This window comes from Chaetodon auriga, chromosome 9 (assembly GCF_051107435.1).
Source record: "Chaetodon auriga isolate fChaAug3 chromosome 9, fChaAug3.hap1, whole genome shotgun sequence".
NCBI classification, from domain to species: domain Eukaryota; kingdom Metazoa; phylum Chordata; class Actinopteri; order Chaetodontiformes; family Chaetodontidae; genus Chaetodon; species Chaetodon auriga.
The window spans coordinates 8,699,873-8,719,990 of NC_135082.1; the positions used below are offsets into that span (position 1 = coordinate 8,699,873).

General features: G+C 41.9%; 1 protein-coding gene across 5 annotated transcripts in view; it reads right to left on the reverse strand.

The window, feature by feature from the left end:
• Positions 1 to 18,239, reverse strand: part of mtus1a (microtubule associated tumor suppressor 1a) — a 29,221-nt gene extending 10,982 nt beyond the window's left edge. The window contains exons 1-6 of one of the 5 annotated variants that reach the window (XM_076738886.1): positions 17,891 to 18,239; positions 13,589 to 15,690; positions 12,598 to 12,832; positions 8,601 to 8,693; positions 7,992 to 8,111; positions 2,469 to 2,686 (exon numbers count right to left, since the gene is read on the reverse strand). In XM_076738886.1, the coding sequence (XP_076595001.1) occupies positions 2,469 to 2,686; positions 7,992 to 8,111; positions 8,601 to 8,693; positions 12,598 to 12,832; positions 13,589 to 15,604 (2,682 nt within the window). In that variant the 5' untranslated portion in view covers positions 15,605 to 15,690; positions 17,891 to 18,239. Of the gene's footprint in view, positions 1 to 2,468; positions 2,687 to 6,117; positions 6,725 to 7,991; positions 8,112 to 8,600; positions 8,694 to 9,181; positions 9,514 to 10,048; positions 10,274 to 10,664; positions 10,797 to 12,597; positions 12,833 to 13,588; positions 15,691 to 17,890 lie in introns of those variants that run through there. The other 4 variants (XM_076738887.1, XM_076738888.1, XM_076738889.1 and 1 more) reach the window with 4 other exon arrangements.
• Between the last annotated feature and the right edge of the window lie 1,879 nt (positions 18,240 to 20,118).

Below are 20,118 nucleotides of genomic sequence, written 5' to 3' on the forward strand. Positions count from 1 at the left end.
CAACTTCAGATATAGTGACATCAGAATGAAGGAATTTCATACTTCCACACACTTGGAGAACGTAAATGGTGAAGCACGCCCTCTTACTCATCCCTGTTGTACTTGTTAATACATACAGAAGCACATTGAAGCATTTTAAAGAACTCCAGAATTGATGGAGTTACCAACCACCTTTTTCCACTTTGCAGCAACAAACTTCACCAGGATGACTTAATGCTTACTGACATTCAGAACGCACCCACTCAGTGTAAGATCCCCCACCAGAAAACACTGCTAATTTACATGTGATGGACCGATTCACTAAGCCAGAAGCACCACAGCTACAGCGGGGTTTGAGATACCGTCACTAATATGGTGTTCTTCATCTTGGTGCATTGCAAGTCCACTACATCTGCAGTAAAGGCTTGCTGCTCATGCAGGTTATTTTTACATTTAATGTGCATTTAATGGATCTGGCTGCAGCTCCCTGTGCTGATCTGTCAGAGACATAGCATAAATGTCAGACATCAACCTCTTCTGACAATGACATAAAATCTATTTACAAACACAAAGTAAGGAAGGAACAAAAAAACTCAATAGCTTGTCATATACTGACAATAACAGGGGGCTTGGCAGGGGAAATGTACTAAACTGATGATATTTTTGGAAACACTTATCAAGCGTTTCTACAATTACTGCCTCAACTATCTCAATGTGTTGCTGACGTTTGACATCAGTGATGACTGCAACAGGCATTGTTAGCCAGGAGATAATGAAGAGTGGGGGACAAGATCAGATCTCACATAACTCTGTCTTCTGTAAATCAGACAGCAGTTTTGAATCAACAGTACTGAACTACTAGATTCAGTATTTGTCACATACACATAAAATTGTGTTTTCTGTGACTTCAAAACATGTATTCACGAAAATTGACTACAACATTTTAAATTCAAAGAGGAAGAGAAAGCATCTTGACCAGACATTTCCACACTGACACAGTAAGGACAGCACTTACGAAACCTGGATGAGTGAAAGGTCTGAGTGGTGTAATCCTCTGAAGTAAAGACAGGGTCATACAATTTAATGGGCACCACTAAATATCATCTTGTATCTTAAATCCGTTTATATTTAGATGGCACATTCCAGTTGTTTCACTCAATCAACACATACAGTGTGAAAATATTTGACAAGGACACCAGAGGACTGAAATAGCTTGTGACATTTTATGTACTCAAACAGAGTATCTGATTTTTTTCCTCTGGGTTTACAGGAAAACACAGATATAAATCTTTCTTAACTGCATTACGTCAATTTAATTTTAGAATTTACTGTTATTAGACTGTTGGTTTTTCCGGTGTAAACAGACTTAATAGACTCCAAGCACCACATCATAATTTTGCTTTGGCAACAACTAAATGAGGGAGTACGATGGTTGGGGTCGGGTGGAGGGTAGCTGATAGGATAAGCCTGTTTGTACTGTGCTGTGGGAAGAATAATCCCTTGGGCCATCTAGTTCCTGGAAGCCAATCACATGGCACCACTATTAAAACAGATCCAAAACAAAGAGCAAGCCTAAACATCCATATTTTAAAGACTCTCAGGGCCATGCCTGCCTGTATAACCTATGAATGTATGAAAGGTACAACTGAAAGATTGCTACAAAGAAAATGGATTCTGAGATGGAGCAGAATTTCTCTTTGATCCAGGATCGTTTCAGTTGTTCAGTGGGAGACAACAACAGGTCTGTTTTGTGTTGGACAGCTTCCAAGTGTATCTTGTGTGTGCAGCCTCTCATACCCTTCCAATCACTCCCCATGCTGCTGCTGTAAATAGAAATGGCATTTGGTTTGCCCTGTATCAACACCAGGATTTCATGTTGCAACACGTGTAGTTATCATATAAGGTGATCAATCATAAGATAATTCAGAGTTAGTGTTTTTAATAAGGTCTATGTTAAAGCAAAGACTAAGAACCCTCTTGCCTATCGTTTGATGCAAATGCAAAGCTCTTCTGATTTTGGTGCAACTTTTTGAATGTTATTGCAGCCATGGTTTCCACTGGATGGATAGATATTGTAATTCCTCATAGATCTGTCCGACATGCAGATAATGTGTAAAGCTAATGAAAGTATTGCCATTATTCCGACGGATATTCTTTGCACTGGGCAACCAAGTGATAACACGATATTTGTGAGGGATACTCTGATTCTTTCCACATTAACGACTGAACACCAAGAACCACAAATTCAATGAGGGCAGTGTTCTCTAGAAAAATCAGGACTATTGACAGCACCTACATATCATTGTTATAATATGCAACAGGTCTTTGTTGTTTGAAGAGCTCTGTATATTTTTCTCTGAATAAAAGGTCAACTGCAGGAATTGTGCGACACACTTCATTATTTCCTCTCATTAAAATAATTTAAAGAGTCCTTGTTCAAATACAACATTTAAGAAAACTTATGTTCCTAACAAATACAATTTTCATACCTCAGCCAAGGTTTGCTGCAAGACGATGGCGACTGCCTCAAACCTGCAGTTATTAGCTGCCAGGAGTCCTCTGAGCTGTCGGATGCTCTGGTCCTGTCTCCCACCCTCGACGACACTCGCTGGTACCACATCCGGAGGGCCATTACTCTGGCTTGGTTGGGATGCTTGCTGCTGAGGGGGTTGATGGCGGGAACCGGCCTTGGGTTTGTTCTTGTCCACTGTGAAAGAACATGTGTTGAGTGTTGTGACAACATTGATCATCATCATACCCCCCTCCATAGTCGCTGCAGCTGGTCTGAAAGCAGTACCACCCACCCTGTATGCTCCTGTCAGGGTCACATGCAGCAAGCTCCAGTGTCAAAGCCCTGGATATTTCTGCAGCACAGTACTGTTCTGTCCAATCAGTCGGTCTGATAGGTCCCAGTGCTGCTTCTCTGACAGCCCAGATGTAAAAATGGATTCTCTGAATCCAATTAGCTTTCCATATCCTAATTCAATCTAGTGCTCTGCAGGCACTTGTCACCAAGGACAAAGACATAGTTTAGCGAGGCTGTGTTACCGTAGTTCTGATTTACAGCTTCATAAATACATCACCCAGCTATTATGAAGAACACTATGTTTATACTGCTACAACACTGAGACATCAGAATAGAGGAACACCACACAGAATGGAGAAGAAGGAAAAGAGTTATCATTGATATGAGACACCTGTTTCTCTGAAAGCACAGTTTGTCTATGAGGAGAGTGCAGTGAGCGTTATGCAACACAGCCTGAGACGTATCAGGAATGGAGTGGAGTATACTGTGCACCCAGTGCCCTGAGGGCATACTCACTGCTGTTAGAGCCAATAAAGAATACCAAACAAATACCAACTCCGGCTTTAATACTATGTAGGCACAAGCCCTGCCCGTGAAGTGTTTATATCATGTCCTTTACGAACCACAAAACCTGAAGCATATCCATGTTAAATTTAGATGCACTATGCAGGGTATCATTTTAGAACATCAGATCATCCCAGCATGTAACTGGGGGGTATAGACCTTTCTGAGCAAAGCAAGACCCTGTAGTTTCTATTGGCAAGGAAGAGAGGCTACTCAATCTAACAAGAGGAGGGGTCTTCCCTGCCTGCTGTAGACAGCTGATCCTGGAGCTGTAGAGTGGACAGCTCTCTGGACCCTTGGCCTGATGGGGGCAATATAATACTGTAAAGAGAATAACACTCTGGGCTGCCAGGCCGATGGAGGGAACGCTTCTGCAATGAACTGAGCGAGAACAGACTCAAAGACCAAACTGTGGAGTCAAGGCAGTAACATGAAAACCTTAACAAAAAGAAGAAAACAGGATAATAAAAAGCCAGAACAATCTCATTTGAATAATTATACACTGCATTCGTACCACAGACCAACTTGAGTTTACACAGCTCTGTATCCGGATGTGCAGCTCACCTCAGTTTCACAGCTAAAGTAAACAGTTCAACATGAAAGACGGGCACAGCCTTTAAGACAAACAAAATATTAACATTATACTGAACCTGGAGGAGGCTGAACAATTTTACATATATTTCCTCAAGCTTGTACAGCAGAACAACTGAGGTAGGAAACACAGCTCATTCAAATCCCGATTTCCATTTCAACGTCTTGACTGCATCCTTTAATCTTTGCATCATGCACATGTGGGCAGCTTGAGAAATGTCAAAGCAGAAAATATTTTTCTGACAAAGACCCAAACAAGGAGTTGAGCTGTGCTGCTCAGCTTTCAATCTTTTTGATGATGCTGCATTTTGGTACATCTGAAAGGATTTCTTTAAATTAGGATGCCCTCTGCTGGTTGTGCAAAGGGGACACTGGACACCATCTCGACTTATATCACGGCCAACATGAAGCACAAACATGCCTGTGAACAAAATGAAGTCAGGCTCCACGACGGACTCGAGCTGCTGCCAAGCTACTGCAGACAGTGACGCAGATGGTTGACGTTACATTGAGGAAATTTTAAGTTTGTCTTTGTGATGCTGTAACCAGCATGTTTGTAAAAATTAAGTAGTTGTTGTTGTAAGTGTCAAGTGAATCTCTTTTCCCTCTGTATGTTGTGAAACAGTATGCAGTTACTGCCGTTTGTTTTTAGTTTGTCCTCTGGGACAATACTCAAAAATAAAAGCCATGTTCGCTGATGCGGCTTTCAACATGTCCATATAAAGAGAAGCTGAGAAGAAATGTTCCTATATTTTTATTTTTCCCACAGTTACAATCCTGTGCTTTTTTCCAAGGTCAGGAGTGGACATTATGCAACAGCAGCTTTGTGCTGAATTTAAAAAATTCATGCTCTCACCTTTTTAAATAATTCAAAATGGTCTAAAGAGGTGGCCAGGTTGCAGACCTCTGAGAAAATCAGTCAGTCACTCACACTATAAAAGAGAAACCTGTACTTCATTTAGACTTCTTCTTCTGAGGGCTACCCAGTGTCATTTTCATATGTACTCGCTAAACAGGAAATATATATTCACACATTAGCAAACATGTAGTCTATGAGTTTGTATAATCCCTGGCTTTATCAATTTCAGATTTTTAACTGCAATGTGGCTCTTGCTTTCCATCAACGCACAAATCTGTACAGGCTGTTTCTCTGTTTGTTTCATAGCAACAGAGGACCTGCAGCTATTTCCATCAAAGTGTCTGAACAGAGTTGATGACACATGTTGCCCTCTTTATTTCATACTTCCTCCTGGGCTCAAAGAATCATTTTATACCAATTCAACCAGTACACTTAATACAAATACTGAGTGACTTAGTGACTCCACAGCATAGTGCTCTGCTGCTAGATGGAGATGTCACAACAGAGCACAAAGCATGATGGGTGATGAGACCCTTCACAATCAGGCACTTGTTATAGGGCTTGGCTGGAACAATACCAGACAATAATTCTCAGTGAAATATTCATTGGTCGCTTGTCTAAAATACATAAGAAAACGTTTGCATGGGACTCCATGTACATACTAAATGATCTGTTTTGAAGTAAATGAATAATGTTTTCCTGTGTTGACTTACTGAAATCCTTCATGACTGCAAACTAAGTTACCATATTTGGTATTTGGTAGGAGAATGCTTTAAATGTGGGAAGGACAGGCAGCTACTGTGTTCCCACAGTCCAGTTCAACAATCACAACAAGGCTCTCGTGGTTCAACCTAGAGACCAAGAACCAAAATAACCTTGGTACATCTCAGGGTGAAACAGGAGTCCTGGGTGTCCCAGGGAGTAAGAGAGAGAGAGATGACACGCATGTCGACACACAGTCATTAAAAGGTGGCTTCAAAAATAATACAAGTCTTTCTGAAATACCACTATGGCTTTAAATGAGACAATTCAGATGTTTGTTTAAGTCACATTTTTCCTGAATTCAACATTCGTTTTCTAAAATATGTCTGCCCAGGGTCACACGTTCTGGTCTCCAAGGTAGGTAAATGAAAGATGAACCTCCTGCTTTGACGGTGAGTAAACAGCCATACTAAAAATAGATTCCAAAAACAGCTAAGTGCACAGGTTTGCTTGTGAGGCAAATGCTGCTAGGTCTGTCTTCAATAATATGGTACAGACACCCAAAACAAGAACAATGTCAGCAGAAATATTTAACAGTGAAATAACAGTGACAGACCTGCTTGGAAAACCACTGTGTTCTTCCTGCATCCTGACAGCAGCTGAATGTTTCGGAGTAAACCCTTGGCTGTCAGACGCACGTGGATGTTGGACAGGGAGAGCTTCGGAGACCATAACATCTCTCAAAAACAGAGCAAGAAACCCACAATTGTTACAATTATTTTTTTTAAAAAAGTGTCCAAATGCAGAAGCCTGATTGTATCTATGAACCACACGCCATGGTGTGCCTCAGTGTATCATACTTCAGGTGAGAGCAGCACTGACAGGCACAAAAATAAATAAAGCAATAAAAAACAGTAGTAAGAGTTACACCACAGGGACAGCCTTGAAAAAAGTGAGGGCACCCAGTTCAGCATGGCAGGTCTCCCGACTCAAAATCTAATTCCCAGCTGTGAAGGCTGGAAGATAGAGAAGGCTAAAGGTTGGCCAGCAGTTTGTGGCACAGCCTAATAGATGTGATAGGGGCAGGAAAAAAAAAAAAAAAAAAAAGGAAAAATCCCTTAATCCTCTTGGTAAAGCCGGGCTTCAGCTATTCACCAAACACATCAGTCTCTCATAGCAGAGCATAGCAGCATCTCCAAGCTGGATGATGGCGGAGCTGTAGCAGAGTGGGATGCAGGGGGTGGGGTGGGAGAGAAAGGAGAGGGAGGAGCAAACGGCATATCTGCAACCAATGGGATTTTAATCCAGCCCCCCACTCTTCCTCTCAGTTACCCTCGTTCTGTGTGTCACCAGCAGTGGGATGGCAAGAGATGACAGACTTGTCACGGCATGGTTTTGTCTGATGAGCTGAGCTGTAGACAGCATGGCGGGCACAGCTCTCTGTGAAAACATGTCTTCAGCTACCTCTGTGAGCTGCCTCTTACTCCAAGACCCTGAACAATATGCTGACTGAGTGTAATGAATTTTTTGCTGTGTTATAGTACTAATGTTTTTTTCTGTTTCTTGTCGCCCTGCGTGGCTTATGTTCAATCATGAGAATATTTTTTTTTGCCATCTTGACATCTCTTCATTATGTACATTCTATTTATAGGTTTCAAAACATCTTGCCAAAGGACTGAAGTTGGAAATTAGCATCTAGGTAACACATGTCTAGGTGGCACATATACAGAAATGTTTCTTATGACTTCCATGAAGTTTCTGCAAAACAGTAAGCTCGACCAGACTTTAACCACACTGTAAAAGACAGGAAGACACATGAAGAGCCCAAAAATGTGCACCAAGCATTGTGTGTGTGTGTGTGTGTGTGTGTGTGTGTGTGTGAGCAGCAGAGAGGAACAGCGGTCAGTACAATAGAGAGTACACAGGACAGCTTAATTGTGATTTTGTTTACTGGAAACAAATATGAAAGAGTCTGGAAAAAAAAAGAGTGGCCGCTGACAAACACCACAAATCAAAATTAGCACAAACCCCATCTGCTATATTAAAGTGCCACGAATTCCATCCTTAAAGCAGTAAGCAGCATTAAAATCATCAGTAGTTTCAGCTATATCTATGTCTATATAGATATATATATAAAGTATTTACAGTTAGCAATCTTCTAAATAGATGCTAGACTTGAACATCAATCACAGATAAGGCTTTGTAGCTGATACAAGCACAACATGATCATAATTTATCAATTCTCCATTATGAAAGCTAAACATGATTTAAGTTGGGTCAGTGCATTACCAAAAAAATATAGGTTTAAACGACAACAACAACAACAAAAGCATAACAACCTCAATATCATCTGAAACCAAGCCCACAAGTCAAGTCCTTTAAACATTTGGTTACAACACAGGTAATACACATAATAAACTAAATGGATGTAATGTAATTATGATAAACATCAGCTGTATTGAAATCACAAAGAAAAGAAAAAACTCTTACCAGGTCCACTTGAAGTTCCACGAACAAGTCTTGCAGAGGCGGACCTTTTCAGTGGACTGACTGTAGAATTTGAAGCTCCTTTGCTGGTGGAAGCAGCAGGTTTGCATGCTGTGGCCAAAGCTGTAACAGGCACAAGATCCAGGTGAGACACGAGGCAAGAGTTCATCTGACCCATAACGTAGCATGAACACTGGCAAATGACCACTGGCAGCTGCAGACAGCTTTTAAGGTAGAATGAGGTCACGAGGTTTGATCAAACATACAGCTAAATTGAAAAACAAAGATACAGACAATTTAATTCAATCAAGATCAAAGGGCCCATATCAAATGTGATTACCACACAATGTAACAGTAACTCCTTTTTGCAGTGTTTTGAGAAGGATTAAGAACTTTCAGTCTGACTTAACAGGGCCGTTTCCTTATCACAGTGTGAGGATTTGATAAAAGATGCAAAAATCAGTGTGGTCTCACTCACTTTGACTCTAACAATGGGAATTCAGAAAGGGTCATTTAATCAGATCAATGCTCCTTCCTCGAACAGGAACACAGGGTAAAGGAAAAGTCAAGTCTGACATGTGAAAATGTGTGTGTGTAGAGAAGTGATCTCACATGTTCCAGTGTTTTTCGCGGGGGATGTGACGAATCTAGTTTTCAGCACAACAGGTTTGAATGGGGATGGTTTAAGTGCAGCTCCTCCAGAAACTGTTGAGCAAGTAAAGAAGTGCTGGCTGAATACTGCGAGTCCTGCAGTGAAACTCTGAAGATTGCATGTGTTTATTTAGAAATTCCCTGGTCATTTCAATACAGTACTGCTGTAAAAGCGAGCAATTTGTCAGAAAGTCATGTCAATCTACTGAGAGGATGATCGGAACAGACCACTTCTAGTATAACAAGCACAATCTCAAGGGCACCACCTTAAATAAATTTATTCTTATTTTAATAATGTGATGAGATACAACCATTCTGGTAAAAGAAAATGAATCAGATTGACAAATGATGATGTTAATCTGACCATTGTGAGATTTACTATAGCAAGATGTGGCAAATCAAATTTGTAAACACTATGACTGAATGAATATCTAGCATGTAAAACAAATGTCTCTGTCCTCTGATTTAAATATCCACATGCACTTTAAAATCAAACACTTCATGGATACTGCAGTTATGATTCAACTTCCAGTCTCACTTACTTCTCCAAAGCTTTCTATCTTTTCCATTAAATGCAGCTAACAAAGGGATGATACAAAAGCGATAGGATCCAATGAGCAGGCATGTCAAGAGGGTGAGATCACAGTTGGATGCTGCACTGCCCTGTGCCAGTGAAGAGGAGTTGTTGAAAACATACGCTGGAAATTCAGTCCAAGTGCAGCTTCGAAGTCCTGAGTAACCAGCCATTGGTTTTTAATTTAAAAAGAAAATTGGTAAACTGCTCCTTTTCTGCACCTCAGACGATCTGTTTGCAGTGTATGTCTGCTCACTTTCCTCCAGGCAGTACTGTGTGTGAACTGGAGTGGAATAGAAACTGTTGCCCTGACAACCACACGAGGGGGGGTGTCCCCAGTTTAGAAAATAGGCCCTTTCATCCAATCATAGACCTGCATGCTGTTGAAGATGCTGGACGGAAAAGAGCCCACAGCCTAACGGTGCTTCTTCTTTTATTTTCTCCAGGAAGAAAATAAATACCAGCAGCTCAGCAGCAGCACACAATGATGTGCTGGCACTGGGCTGGATTTCAGTTCACTCGTACAGATTTCTGACAGCTTACAAATTTGTTTTCTTACACAACTTAAAATGCCTGTATCCGGGCTGATGTGGAGATATTATATTAGAGAATGATTTGCCCTGGGGGAGATTTACATCCAAGCACAGCCCTGAAGTGGGTCACTGTTTCAAACAGAAGCCCCTCCCCTCCGTGTCCAGATGTGTGCTTAAAAAGCACACTGAGCACCGCCTGACCCTGGAAAACAGCCTGATTAAAGCTGATTTTATACCTTTATGTAAGAGCCTGTCGGGACTGAACATCCCATTACCAAAATGCAAATCCTTGTTAGGCTCACCTTGTGTACTGCCAGCACCTTTACTCAGTTCATTGTGAACATTGGCCTCAGTAAGGCTCCTCGATGGCCTCAGAGTCTTGCGTGGCAGTCTAGAAGCAGGAGTACAGGAAGGGCCCATAAGAGAGGGGTGAGTGGGAGTCTGAGGAGGTCGGGATCTATTCAGTTGGGTCTTAATACTTGCAGTTCCAAGGGATGGATCTCCTATTGCCTGCACTCTCTGACTGCCTGGGATGCAATGGAGCACAAATAAACACCGGAGGTCAGCAGCATGAACCCCTTTATTAAGGTCAAATATACACACTCAGCTCACCGGTGTATTGGTCACGAATACAAACTCTGGGAAGTAAAAATGTCCACAGAGCTACCAAACAGGCCAGATCAGGCCTAATAAACCTTCCAATCATTTTCTTATAACCAGTAGTAATGTAATTATTTACTATTACGATTTACTGCTATGGTAGGGGTTTCTGTCTGAAAGCAAAACCAGCAAGTTAAAAAAGTAGATTTGAGAAAGTCTAGAAAACAATGTAAACATTAATTCATGGGAAAAAATATCCCCAGCAGCTAACCTACTTCTTAATTATTACATTTTATACAGAAATCGTGCATCACTTACCTATCTTACTGACTACAGCAAACATATCCAGCTTCAACTAAAAACAAACAAACTCAAAAAATGCTGCAGTTTAAGTAATGCATCCCTGTGGAGTGTTTCTTTATTGTGCTCAGGGTGCTTGTTTCAAACACTGTGTTCTCACTTGAACACTATTGGTGAGCACAAAACCTCCCTTTCCTTCCCCCTACTTTTTCCACTAGTACAGATGGCTTCCCATCAGAGGAAGAGTCCCCTTCCTTGCACATGACTCCTCTTACTATGTAGAGCAGTGGGGCAGAGGGAGTTGGCTGTTTATCCCAAAGACCTGGACAAGAGACCGGAGGTGACATCTGTATCCGACACTGTTCCTGTGGAACATGACTGAGGTCACCAGGAAGGAGGCCGATTAGAGAAACTGCTCTATGTCACCCTCTGATGGGGAGACTGCTTTACTACAACCTGAATAACTGTAGTTTACAACTGCATGATTTTCATGTCAATTATTCGTGCTGATTGCTGACAATCACCCTCAACTTACTCACTCACACACCAGCTTCTACACAGCTGCCACTTTTCATGAAAAAGAGCAATATCTCATCTGATTTCACCCAAAACTTTGATGGGGCCGAAATTCACATAAAAAACCTATCCACAATGGAAATTAGTTTAGAGATAACAGCAGCTTGAGAGATGGCTACTAACTTCAGCTGGTACTACAAAACTATATTGCAATGCAAACGGTGTTTATATTTCTCTTTAAGTGTATGTAACTAATTGCACTTAATTTTCACGTTTGAAAAAGAAACTGATGCTCTACTAACCATTTCTCAAACACACTGTTAAGCTGCAGCCTACATCTCCTCAAGCACTGATGAGCAGAGTGTCGTGTGCATGTGTATCTGCTGTCGTGTACCGATTTCATCCTGTAACTTTTGTAAGCAACAATATATAAGGCCAACACATCATTTCTGCAATGCAGAAAACACGCATGGAACTTAATGAAAACACAATCAACTGTAAAAATGCAGAGTATCAGAGAAATTGCCGAAATTTGATACCAAAATGATCCTAGAAAAAAAAAAAAAAAACTATATGGCTATGTTTTGGTGTCACACTCACACACAGTCATGTAGAAGATATCCTCTGTGAGGGAGAGGCAGAGCGCGAGCCAGAGCTCATCAAGTCAACAAATTCTCAGAAGTGCAACTACATCAGCACATGCAAGACGTGAGTTTGTTGAAGAGTTCATGGCTGTATGTGTGGTGTTAAGATAAGATAGATAAGATACAACTTTATTGATCCCATGCTGGGGAAATTAAGCAGTGTTAGACATTCTGTTGGAAAAAATGAAAAAGCTCTGTCCGTTTCTGGTCGAGCTTTGTAAACAAGGAGGAGGGTTGCCCAAATGTAAGAGTAGCCTTGGTCAGACCCACTTCAGACCTGTGTGTTTGAGCTGCATATAAAGGCTGTCCTGCAGGACACTGCAATAGTGCAATGTTGTGTTGCATCAAAATTATTCATATTTGGTACATTTTAGATATTAATATTTTCTCAAATTGTATCCATCAGTCACTCTTTCTGATCACAACATATGCTTAAATCATAAAAACACAGAAGTCAGAAAATATAAAACTGCGCTTGCTTCAATCATACACAGGGTTAAACAGACCCATTACACAATTCTGTCTGTTTACACAACAGAGGAAATAGTTAGGAAATCATTAGCTCTCCACTTAGTGAAAGGCAGGTCATATGACCTATAAGGGTACTGACAGTCACCTTCTGTCAATGCTTCTGTACTGAAATTTACAGGTGAATTTTCACCCTTTGTGAAACAAATGAAAGACAACTTTAAACCTTTCTTATGACTCCTGCAATGTTATCACAGACTCAGCTTAACTGGACAGCAAAAACCACAGTATTTACAGTACTTAACATTGCCAAAGAGTCTTACTTGTACTGCTCTTCTGCGTGGATTGTGGCGTCCCTCCAGTATTGGAGGTCCTGCATTGATCCCTCCCCAGGGTCCCCTGCCTCTGCCTGGTTGACAGAGTGGTTGGTCTGGGACTGGCAGCTGGAGCTTGTGATAGTGGTGCTCCTCTTGTTCGTCTCGGAGATGGCCGTACTCGAAATCCGCTCTTACTCTCATCCCATGAGGTTGCTGCTGTTGACGATTTTCTGGACTCTGCCTGCAAAGAGAGCAATTTCTCACTCAGTCCCTTCTTTCCAACATCATCCCTGCCAGCTCCAACCAAATCTTTTTGTATTCCAGACCAAAATATTTGGACGGCTTGAAAAGGTTCAGTGAACGATTCTTGAGAGATATTTGAACTCAACAGTGAAACAAATTTGCCCCTCCCTTCAGTGCTACTTCAGAAGCCCCCCAAATTCATGGACATGCATTGCCAAGGCAAGGACCCTAACAACAAGGCTGGCTGACCAAAACAGAAATAAGGTGTGCAGCACCCGCTATCCGACGGTAAGTTAGCCTCAATAAGTAATGTTACACACACAAAGACGAATGTGAGGTCTGCTGTGGCAAGTAAAGTATGTTTATATCAAGTTGACAAGGTAACATCTCATATTATTTAGAGTGCAGTTCATTCATCATGTAGGTCCATTCCTCAGCCAGCAGAAGCAAATGAGTCAGGTCAGAGTGCAACTGGTTCCCCTGCTGTTGATTGGCTGGAATAGTGTGGTGCAGCTTGATCAGAGCCACTTTGTTTGTTTACACAGACAGGGCAGCATATATACACTAGATTTCTTTCTTTTAGCACACACAGAGTGGACTGCCAGCTACCTGAATTTTACAAAAGGTGTACTGAATTAAAATTGCTGACTGCATCTTTAAACATGAATATTAGCAGTATTTTATTATATATGATTGTTGCTCAATTTTTAACTGTCAATTACATTAAATTGTAATATTGTAAGTCAATACTCACCACCAGGCTGATCTTCTTAGCCTCTTTTGTAGAGTTTTTAGCAGGTTCATTTGTGGCCTCAGCCTGCTTACTCTGGGAAGAGCAATTCAGGTTCCCTGGTTTGGTCTGGCCCAGGTGGGTGACAGCTTTGGAAACGGTGAAGCTAGCCGAAAGCCTTGGAGTTGCTTTCTTCTCCTTAAGTGGCCTAGATGAAGATGATGAACTCTCTGACGAGCAGCGAGGCCGCATCTTGAGGACAGGAGGCTTGTCCTGACCTAATGCTAAGCCTGACCTGACCTGAATTTTGCCCTTCTTTGGAGATGCATTGGGATCTGTTTGGCCACTTCTATCAGGGGATTTTTCTAAGGATGAGACGCAGAAGAGCTGGTTGCCAGCATGCTGTGCTGCAGAATCTGCCACTTGGCTTGAGGCTGCCTGCTCCGTTTCAGAGCTGGTGTTACTGCGTTGGACTGCTGAAGCACATTTTTTTGCAGCTGGCTGGTGGTAAGGTGAGGATACTCTACTCTTGCCCTGTCCATCCACAGCAGGTTGCCCAGATGACTGCGTCATTGCTACACCAAAATTAGCACCACTTGTATTCACTTGTCTCTGAGCATTATTGACCATTTTAGTGGTGGTAGAGACAGCTGTAGCGCTACTCCTTACCTTGGCAGGACTATTCCTGATAGTTGCTCCTCGATGTGCTTCAGTGTGTTTATTGTGCACATTGACCTGTGAGGGTCTGTGCTGTGAAGCAGGGCCTGGCACTGACATTGAATGCACATTTCTTGTCACCACTTTAGATTTTATGCTGCTGAAGTCTGACTTGGGAAACTTTTTAATTTCTATTTTCTTGGCTTTGCCAGTTGAAGGTGGCAGTCCTGCTACCAAACGTTTAGGAGCCCCAGAGATGTGCTGCTGTTTAACAGCATGGTGTCCTGGTTTACCTGCATTTCCAGTGCAGGGAGACACTGAAAAAGAGGGGAGGCTAGGCATCATTTTCCCAATGTTTTGTACTGGAGTGGAAGTATGAACATCCTTATCAGTGTCTTGCATAGCTGACAGAGTGGAAACAAATGTCTTGGCCTGTTCCGGTGTAAATGCCCCAGGGACATTTAGCAGGTGTGCTTCAGCACTTGCAACCTGAGCCTCTTTTCCACAATCTGCAGGAGATGTTTCACAGACAAAGGTCATCAAAAGACCTCCTTCACTCTCGCTTAGCAGAGCTACATGAGAGTTGGGTGTTGCCATATCATTTTCCTCAATGGGGAGCTCTGCCTGAGTGAAAGTCATGCCAAGACACAAATGGCCTGTGTTCTCCTCAATGACTCTTTCAGGAGATTTTTCACAGACATCCAGCAGAATGGTTGACAGCAGGTTAGGCTCAGCGGGCAATGCTTGATGGCCCCCAGCTAAAGAGACTGACGACTCCTCCAGGGAAGAGACAACAATGAGTGACTGGTCCTCACGGCAAAAACTGTTACTCCTTATTACCATTTCCCCAGAGCTCAGGGAGCAGAAATCATTCTCAGTGGATCCTCTACGGGAGGTGTCACATGAATCTATTTGGCTTTCCCTCCCAGCAGAGTCTGGAGACATCACTGCACTGCTGCTTCCATCCTCTGTGTTCGTACTAAAAGTCTGATACTTCTCTGATCCCATCTCATGGCTTCTCATTAGACTTGAGTCTTCATTCCAGAAATTCACATTGCCATTAACAGGTGTGGCAATGAAAGTTTGGTTTAAGTTCATGCTTACACCACAGAGCACATTACCCTGTGGTAAGGTGGTGTTGTTGTAGGGCTTATCCACAGGGGAACCATCGCTGAGACAGCACTCCAACATGTTGACATCAGGGGAGCTACTGGCTTCTCTGTCACTCAGGTTGGAAATACTACTGTTGTAGTCAGGTGAGGGGGATAGAGACAAGTCACTGTAGTGACCCTCAGATGACAGGCCCAGCTGTAGGTCTCTGCTGGGCAAAGGAATTGTGCGCTCAACTTGATTAGTAGACATGTTAAATGTCTTATTAGACATTTTGGAGTTCTGATGGGATTTCCACTATTTTCCTGATTTGGTCGGCAGCACTGTAATCCATCAAATTTTTGATCGAGCTTGAATACCTGTAATGAGGAGGAAAAGGTCAAACTTTTATAACCGAGTTACTACACAATATATATTAAAATTTTTGTAATTTCACAGAATGTTAACAGGAACAACCAAAATGTATCCTAGTACACCAAAAAGGCCCTGGCTTGCCCTCATTGACCATTGTAACACTAGCCAGATAGACAAATTATTTATGACTCAGTTGAATGAAAAATGCAAAAGTCATCAGGATCATGCTTAGGGAGTACATAGTCTGTTTAAATTACCTCCTATTTGTGTTATGTGCCACAAGCTGTAATTTCATTAAGACTGCTGAATATCAGTTTACCTAAGTATCTGTATCCTTTCTCAAGATACGTTTCACCAGACACAGCATCATATGTCAAGGTGGCTACTTTTTTCCCCCTATGGGGCAAACTTTGCATCCCAGGTGAGAATAAGCAGAAAACATCGCCACAATCACTGTCCATGCTGTCTCTCCTGAATCATGGTTTAATAATCATGTGAGGATGGACTAGCAGCTACGAGCCATGTTTCTACTCTGAAAAGAGCCAACATGTGTTTGGCATGAGAAGTAAAGGGCAGTCTTAACTACTTTGTTGTGCACTGTTGTGTTTATTTAAGCAGACGGGACTGCTAAGCTTGCCAGCCACTACTACAACAAAAGCACCATTGTGGGACATACCACCAGAGACTAAGATATCAAGTCACCAACAGCCTCAAAATGTTCCAATATGCAGATCCCAGACATCCTGGTGCACATAAGAAAATATATCACTTGACACACATGCATATAACCTCCATCTGCTCCAGCTGTAAATGAACAAATGAGCTCAGGGGTTAATTTATTTGTCAGGGCACTCAACATTAAAATACTACAGGTCTAAAGAAAACACTGAACAGTCATGTAAGAGAAGGTTCAGTCTATACTATGCAACATGTTAACCTCACATTTCCATTCATGCATTCATGAGTGGCAGCCTCCTTGCCTTTAGCTTGTCTATGTGTTTGACTGCCAAGATAGAAGTTTTTTTTGGAGCAATACAAAACATAAAATATAATCCAGCAGATGAATGGCCTAGGTGTCAAATTAAACTTTTTTATTCTTCCTTAAGTACCGAGGGAAAAGCAAGCCTGACTTAACGTGAGTTACGTAACTACAGAGTCAGACACTGGTAGTCGCTTAAGACCTGACCATACTAGAGCTAGCTACAGGCCTGAGCAGCATAAAACTATAATTACACTGACTGTTTTTTCTCATACCCAAAATATCAGCCACCTTTACTGACTCATTTTTGCTTGCACATCGACCCAATAAGAATTTCAATGAACCTACAAATTACACATTCAGCGTCAACTCAAATGTATTGATTTTCCTTCAAACGAGACACTGTGATAGAAAAATTAACACATTGTTGACTATAAAATGAACTATGATTCAAATAATATACCTACAAATTTTCATGCAAACTCCCTCGAGGGAAAAAATATTGTTTCCTTAGAAACACCATATTCTGCTGAGATATCTATCTGCTATTCTACTCTTTAAAGTGATATTTATCTTAAAACATTTGGGAGAATGACATTTTGAAAATATAAATGTGCCACAATAATTATAGGCGTTGTATCTAAACCTGTCCTACATTCCACTCTAGTGCTAAGATATATCCAGACCTTTGAATCCACCCACTCCACAGAGTTGATTGTGGATGGAAACAGAGAGTAATGAGTTGACAATTATGTCTGACAACAGTCAAAAGCAGCTCTGCTCTTTGGTCATCAACATGACCAAGAGTCCAAATCTCGATGAATAATATGCTTGTTTAACAGGTAGAGCAACACACCTCTCTGTAGAATCAATAAAAATACACAGCCTTGGCAAACTGCGGTGTACATTGAACCCTGGCAAGAACTGCCCCTTCAAGGCTACTGCAGTATCGTCCCACACAGTATAACACCGCAGAGCAGTTATTCTGCTGGTTAAATATCTGACTGGGCATTACAATGTTATGTAAAGTACAACTGCAGCTAAAACAAACCATAACCTCTAATCTAAGTCTAAGTCTAATGACCTGACAATGTTTATGGAAAAACAAAAACCATGAAACGTACACTGAGCCAATGAACAGAAAGACACAGCAGAAAAAACACATTTTTAAACAAGTCTACAACACTTAACTTTCACTTAAACTATAACATGAACTAACTTAATACCTCCACTCGTGTCTTCTCCAGGGGAACAGTGGGGAAGAAAATGCTTCCACAGTCAGCTGAGTTGCCTGCTGTATCACGTCAGAGATCACTCAGTTTCTGCAGGTTCACCCAGCTCATTTTACTCTCTCAGAGACAATCCGGTTACTGCTTTCCTTCCAAAGTCCTAAATCCAGCCAACAGGGTAGGCAGTGGTGTGCGAGTCTGCTTCTGCCAGACACCAACGGCTCCTGTCCCACCACTGCTCCCTCCTCGTGTTCAGAGTAAACCGTGCATCAGTAAAATCATAGCCTGAATGAGGGTGCCCCTTGTGCAAGCCTTAGGTTCTGTTTGTTCCTCCCCTCCCTGAGGTAACGTGACTTAGTCCAGCAGGCCTACTGCAGCAGTGGATCAGCAATCTCTCCAATCAGCCATCGTGTCAGACAACATCAGCAACTTGGCTGCACACAGCTCCCATGTCAAGGTCCAGCGAAGGACTGTGCTCAGTGTAGAGCCCCACTCCAAAGTTTACAGAGGGAGCAAGCGAGGAAGAAAGAAACATGTTACCTTATCCGGAGCCCAGTGCAGGGGGAGTGGCCATGGCCTGCCAGGCTGAGTTAGCATTCACTGTTGCTTAGCAGCCAAAGTCCCTCTTTTATGAGGAAATGGATCAGTCTGCTTTTTCAGTAAGGGGTAAGTGAATAGGACACCAGAATGAGGGGAGGCCTAGGTGCAGGAGAATGTTGCACTAGGTCAGCGTTCAATAGTAGATCCCAAACAGAATTTGCATCAAAACTATTTCCAGGGCACATTACAATGTTGGTTGTAGTTGATAAGTTCTCCAGTCCAAGTCCTCCACTGACAGTCTGTCTGATGACATAGCCTCATGTTGTACACAAACAGCTTGACACTTGATCCTGACACAACGGCAGTGGTGTGACACCAGAGTCTAAGACCCCTAAGACTCAAGCTATTTCTGCTTAATCTATACATGGCTGCTGACCCTGGGAACTACAGTCTAATCTTAACTAGAGACAACAGACAAATCATGGTATAAGAGTGGGCTATTATTTCCTGAGAATAAGTTTGATGAATTAGTTAACAATTGATATCATTACTAATCTTGCAATATCTGTTAGTGGGTCTAGTTATGTATTCTTCTTCATTTCAGTTTTGGTCTTCAAGCACTCTTAATAAGGATGCAGAAGTGACGTCCATTTTTAGCTGAATTTAGAAAAGCTGCCTTAGACTCTCCAGTCCAAGATTCAGAACTAAAACATCAGTGATGTTTCTTGCTACCTACACACAGTATACGCTCAAAAAGCATAGACAACACATTCAAAGCGAGTAGGAAAATGGGATTACTTTGTAACTGGATCACATTAATTACCACCGTTATTGTCTGATATGAGGCCTCACCAAGTAGCTCTGTTTATCTTTAGAGGAATTCAATGCAAGTCACTGCCTTCAAATTGCATTACACATTTAAAACTGAGAGTGACATCAAAAGAACAGTGCCTCTCTTTTTCTGAACCCCCTCGGGCACTGTGCAGAAAGCCTCCAATGGCTTTTCCTCGCCTTTGCATGGGTGACTGGACATATCAGTATAATACAGTGAGCAGTTTTGAGTAGCAGGAGAGCCATCAAAAACCCAGGCACAGAGCTGCCCTGCACCACAGCAGGGCAGCAGGTCACGCTGGGGGATTCCAGCCAGCATACCACAGGGACAACGCTGTCCTCTGTGGAGCACAGTGGAACAAAACTGCACAAATGAGCTGGGTTCGAAGAATAGCACGGCACTGTCTTTCAACAGTCAGGATATTAGTCAGTCTGGATCTGGATCAGTCTGCTCCAGCAAGTCAAAATACAAAAGGCTTTCAAGACAAAGCTGTGGGCCTATGCCATCTAGTGAAGAACAGAGGCATGCAGCTGTGTCATCAGCTGTGCAAATGTGTTCTTCATTCAGTTAGACTGGGATGCTTACACTGAATAGGGCATTTCTAGGGGGTAGACAACAACAACAACAAAAAAAAAACAATAAGAAGAATTACTAAATTTAACCTTGCATTATGATTTTTTTTTTTTTTTTTTTTTGGACAAACTGCTGCAACGTCAGCAATGGACCATCAAGCTCGACTTTAAATATTGTTGCATATTTCATGATAACCTTTAAGCAGGTGTACAGCACTGTTTTATGAGGTGCCCCTGCAGAACAAAATTATTTCACCTTGCAAAACCGTGCAATTAACACC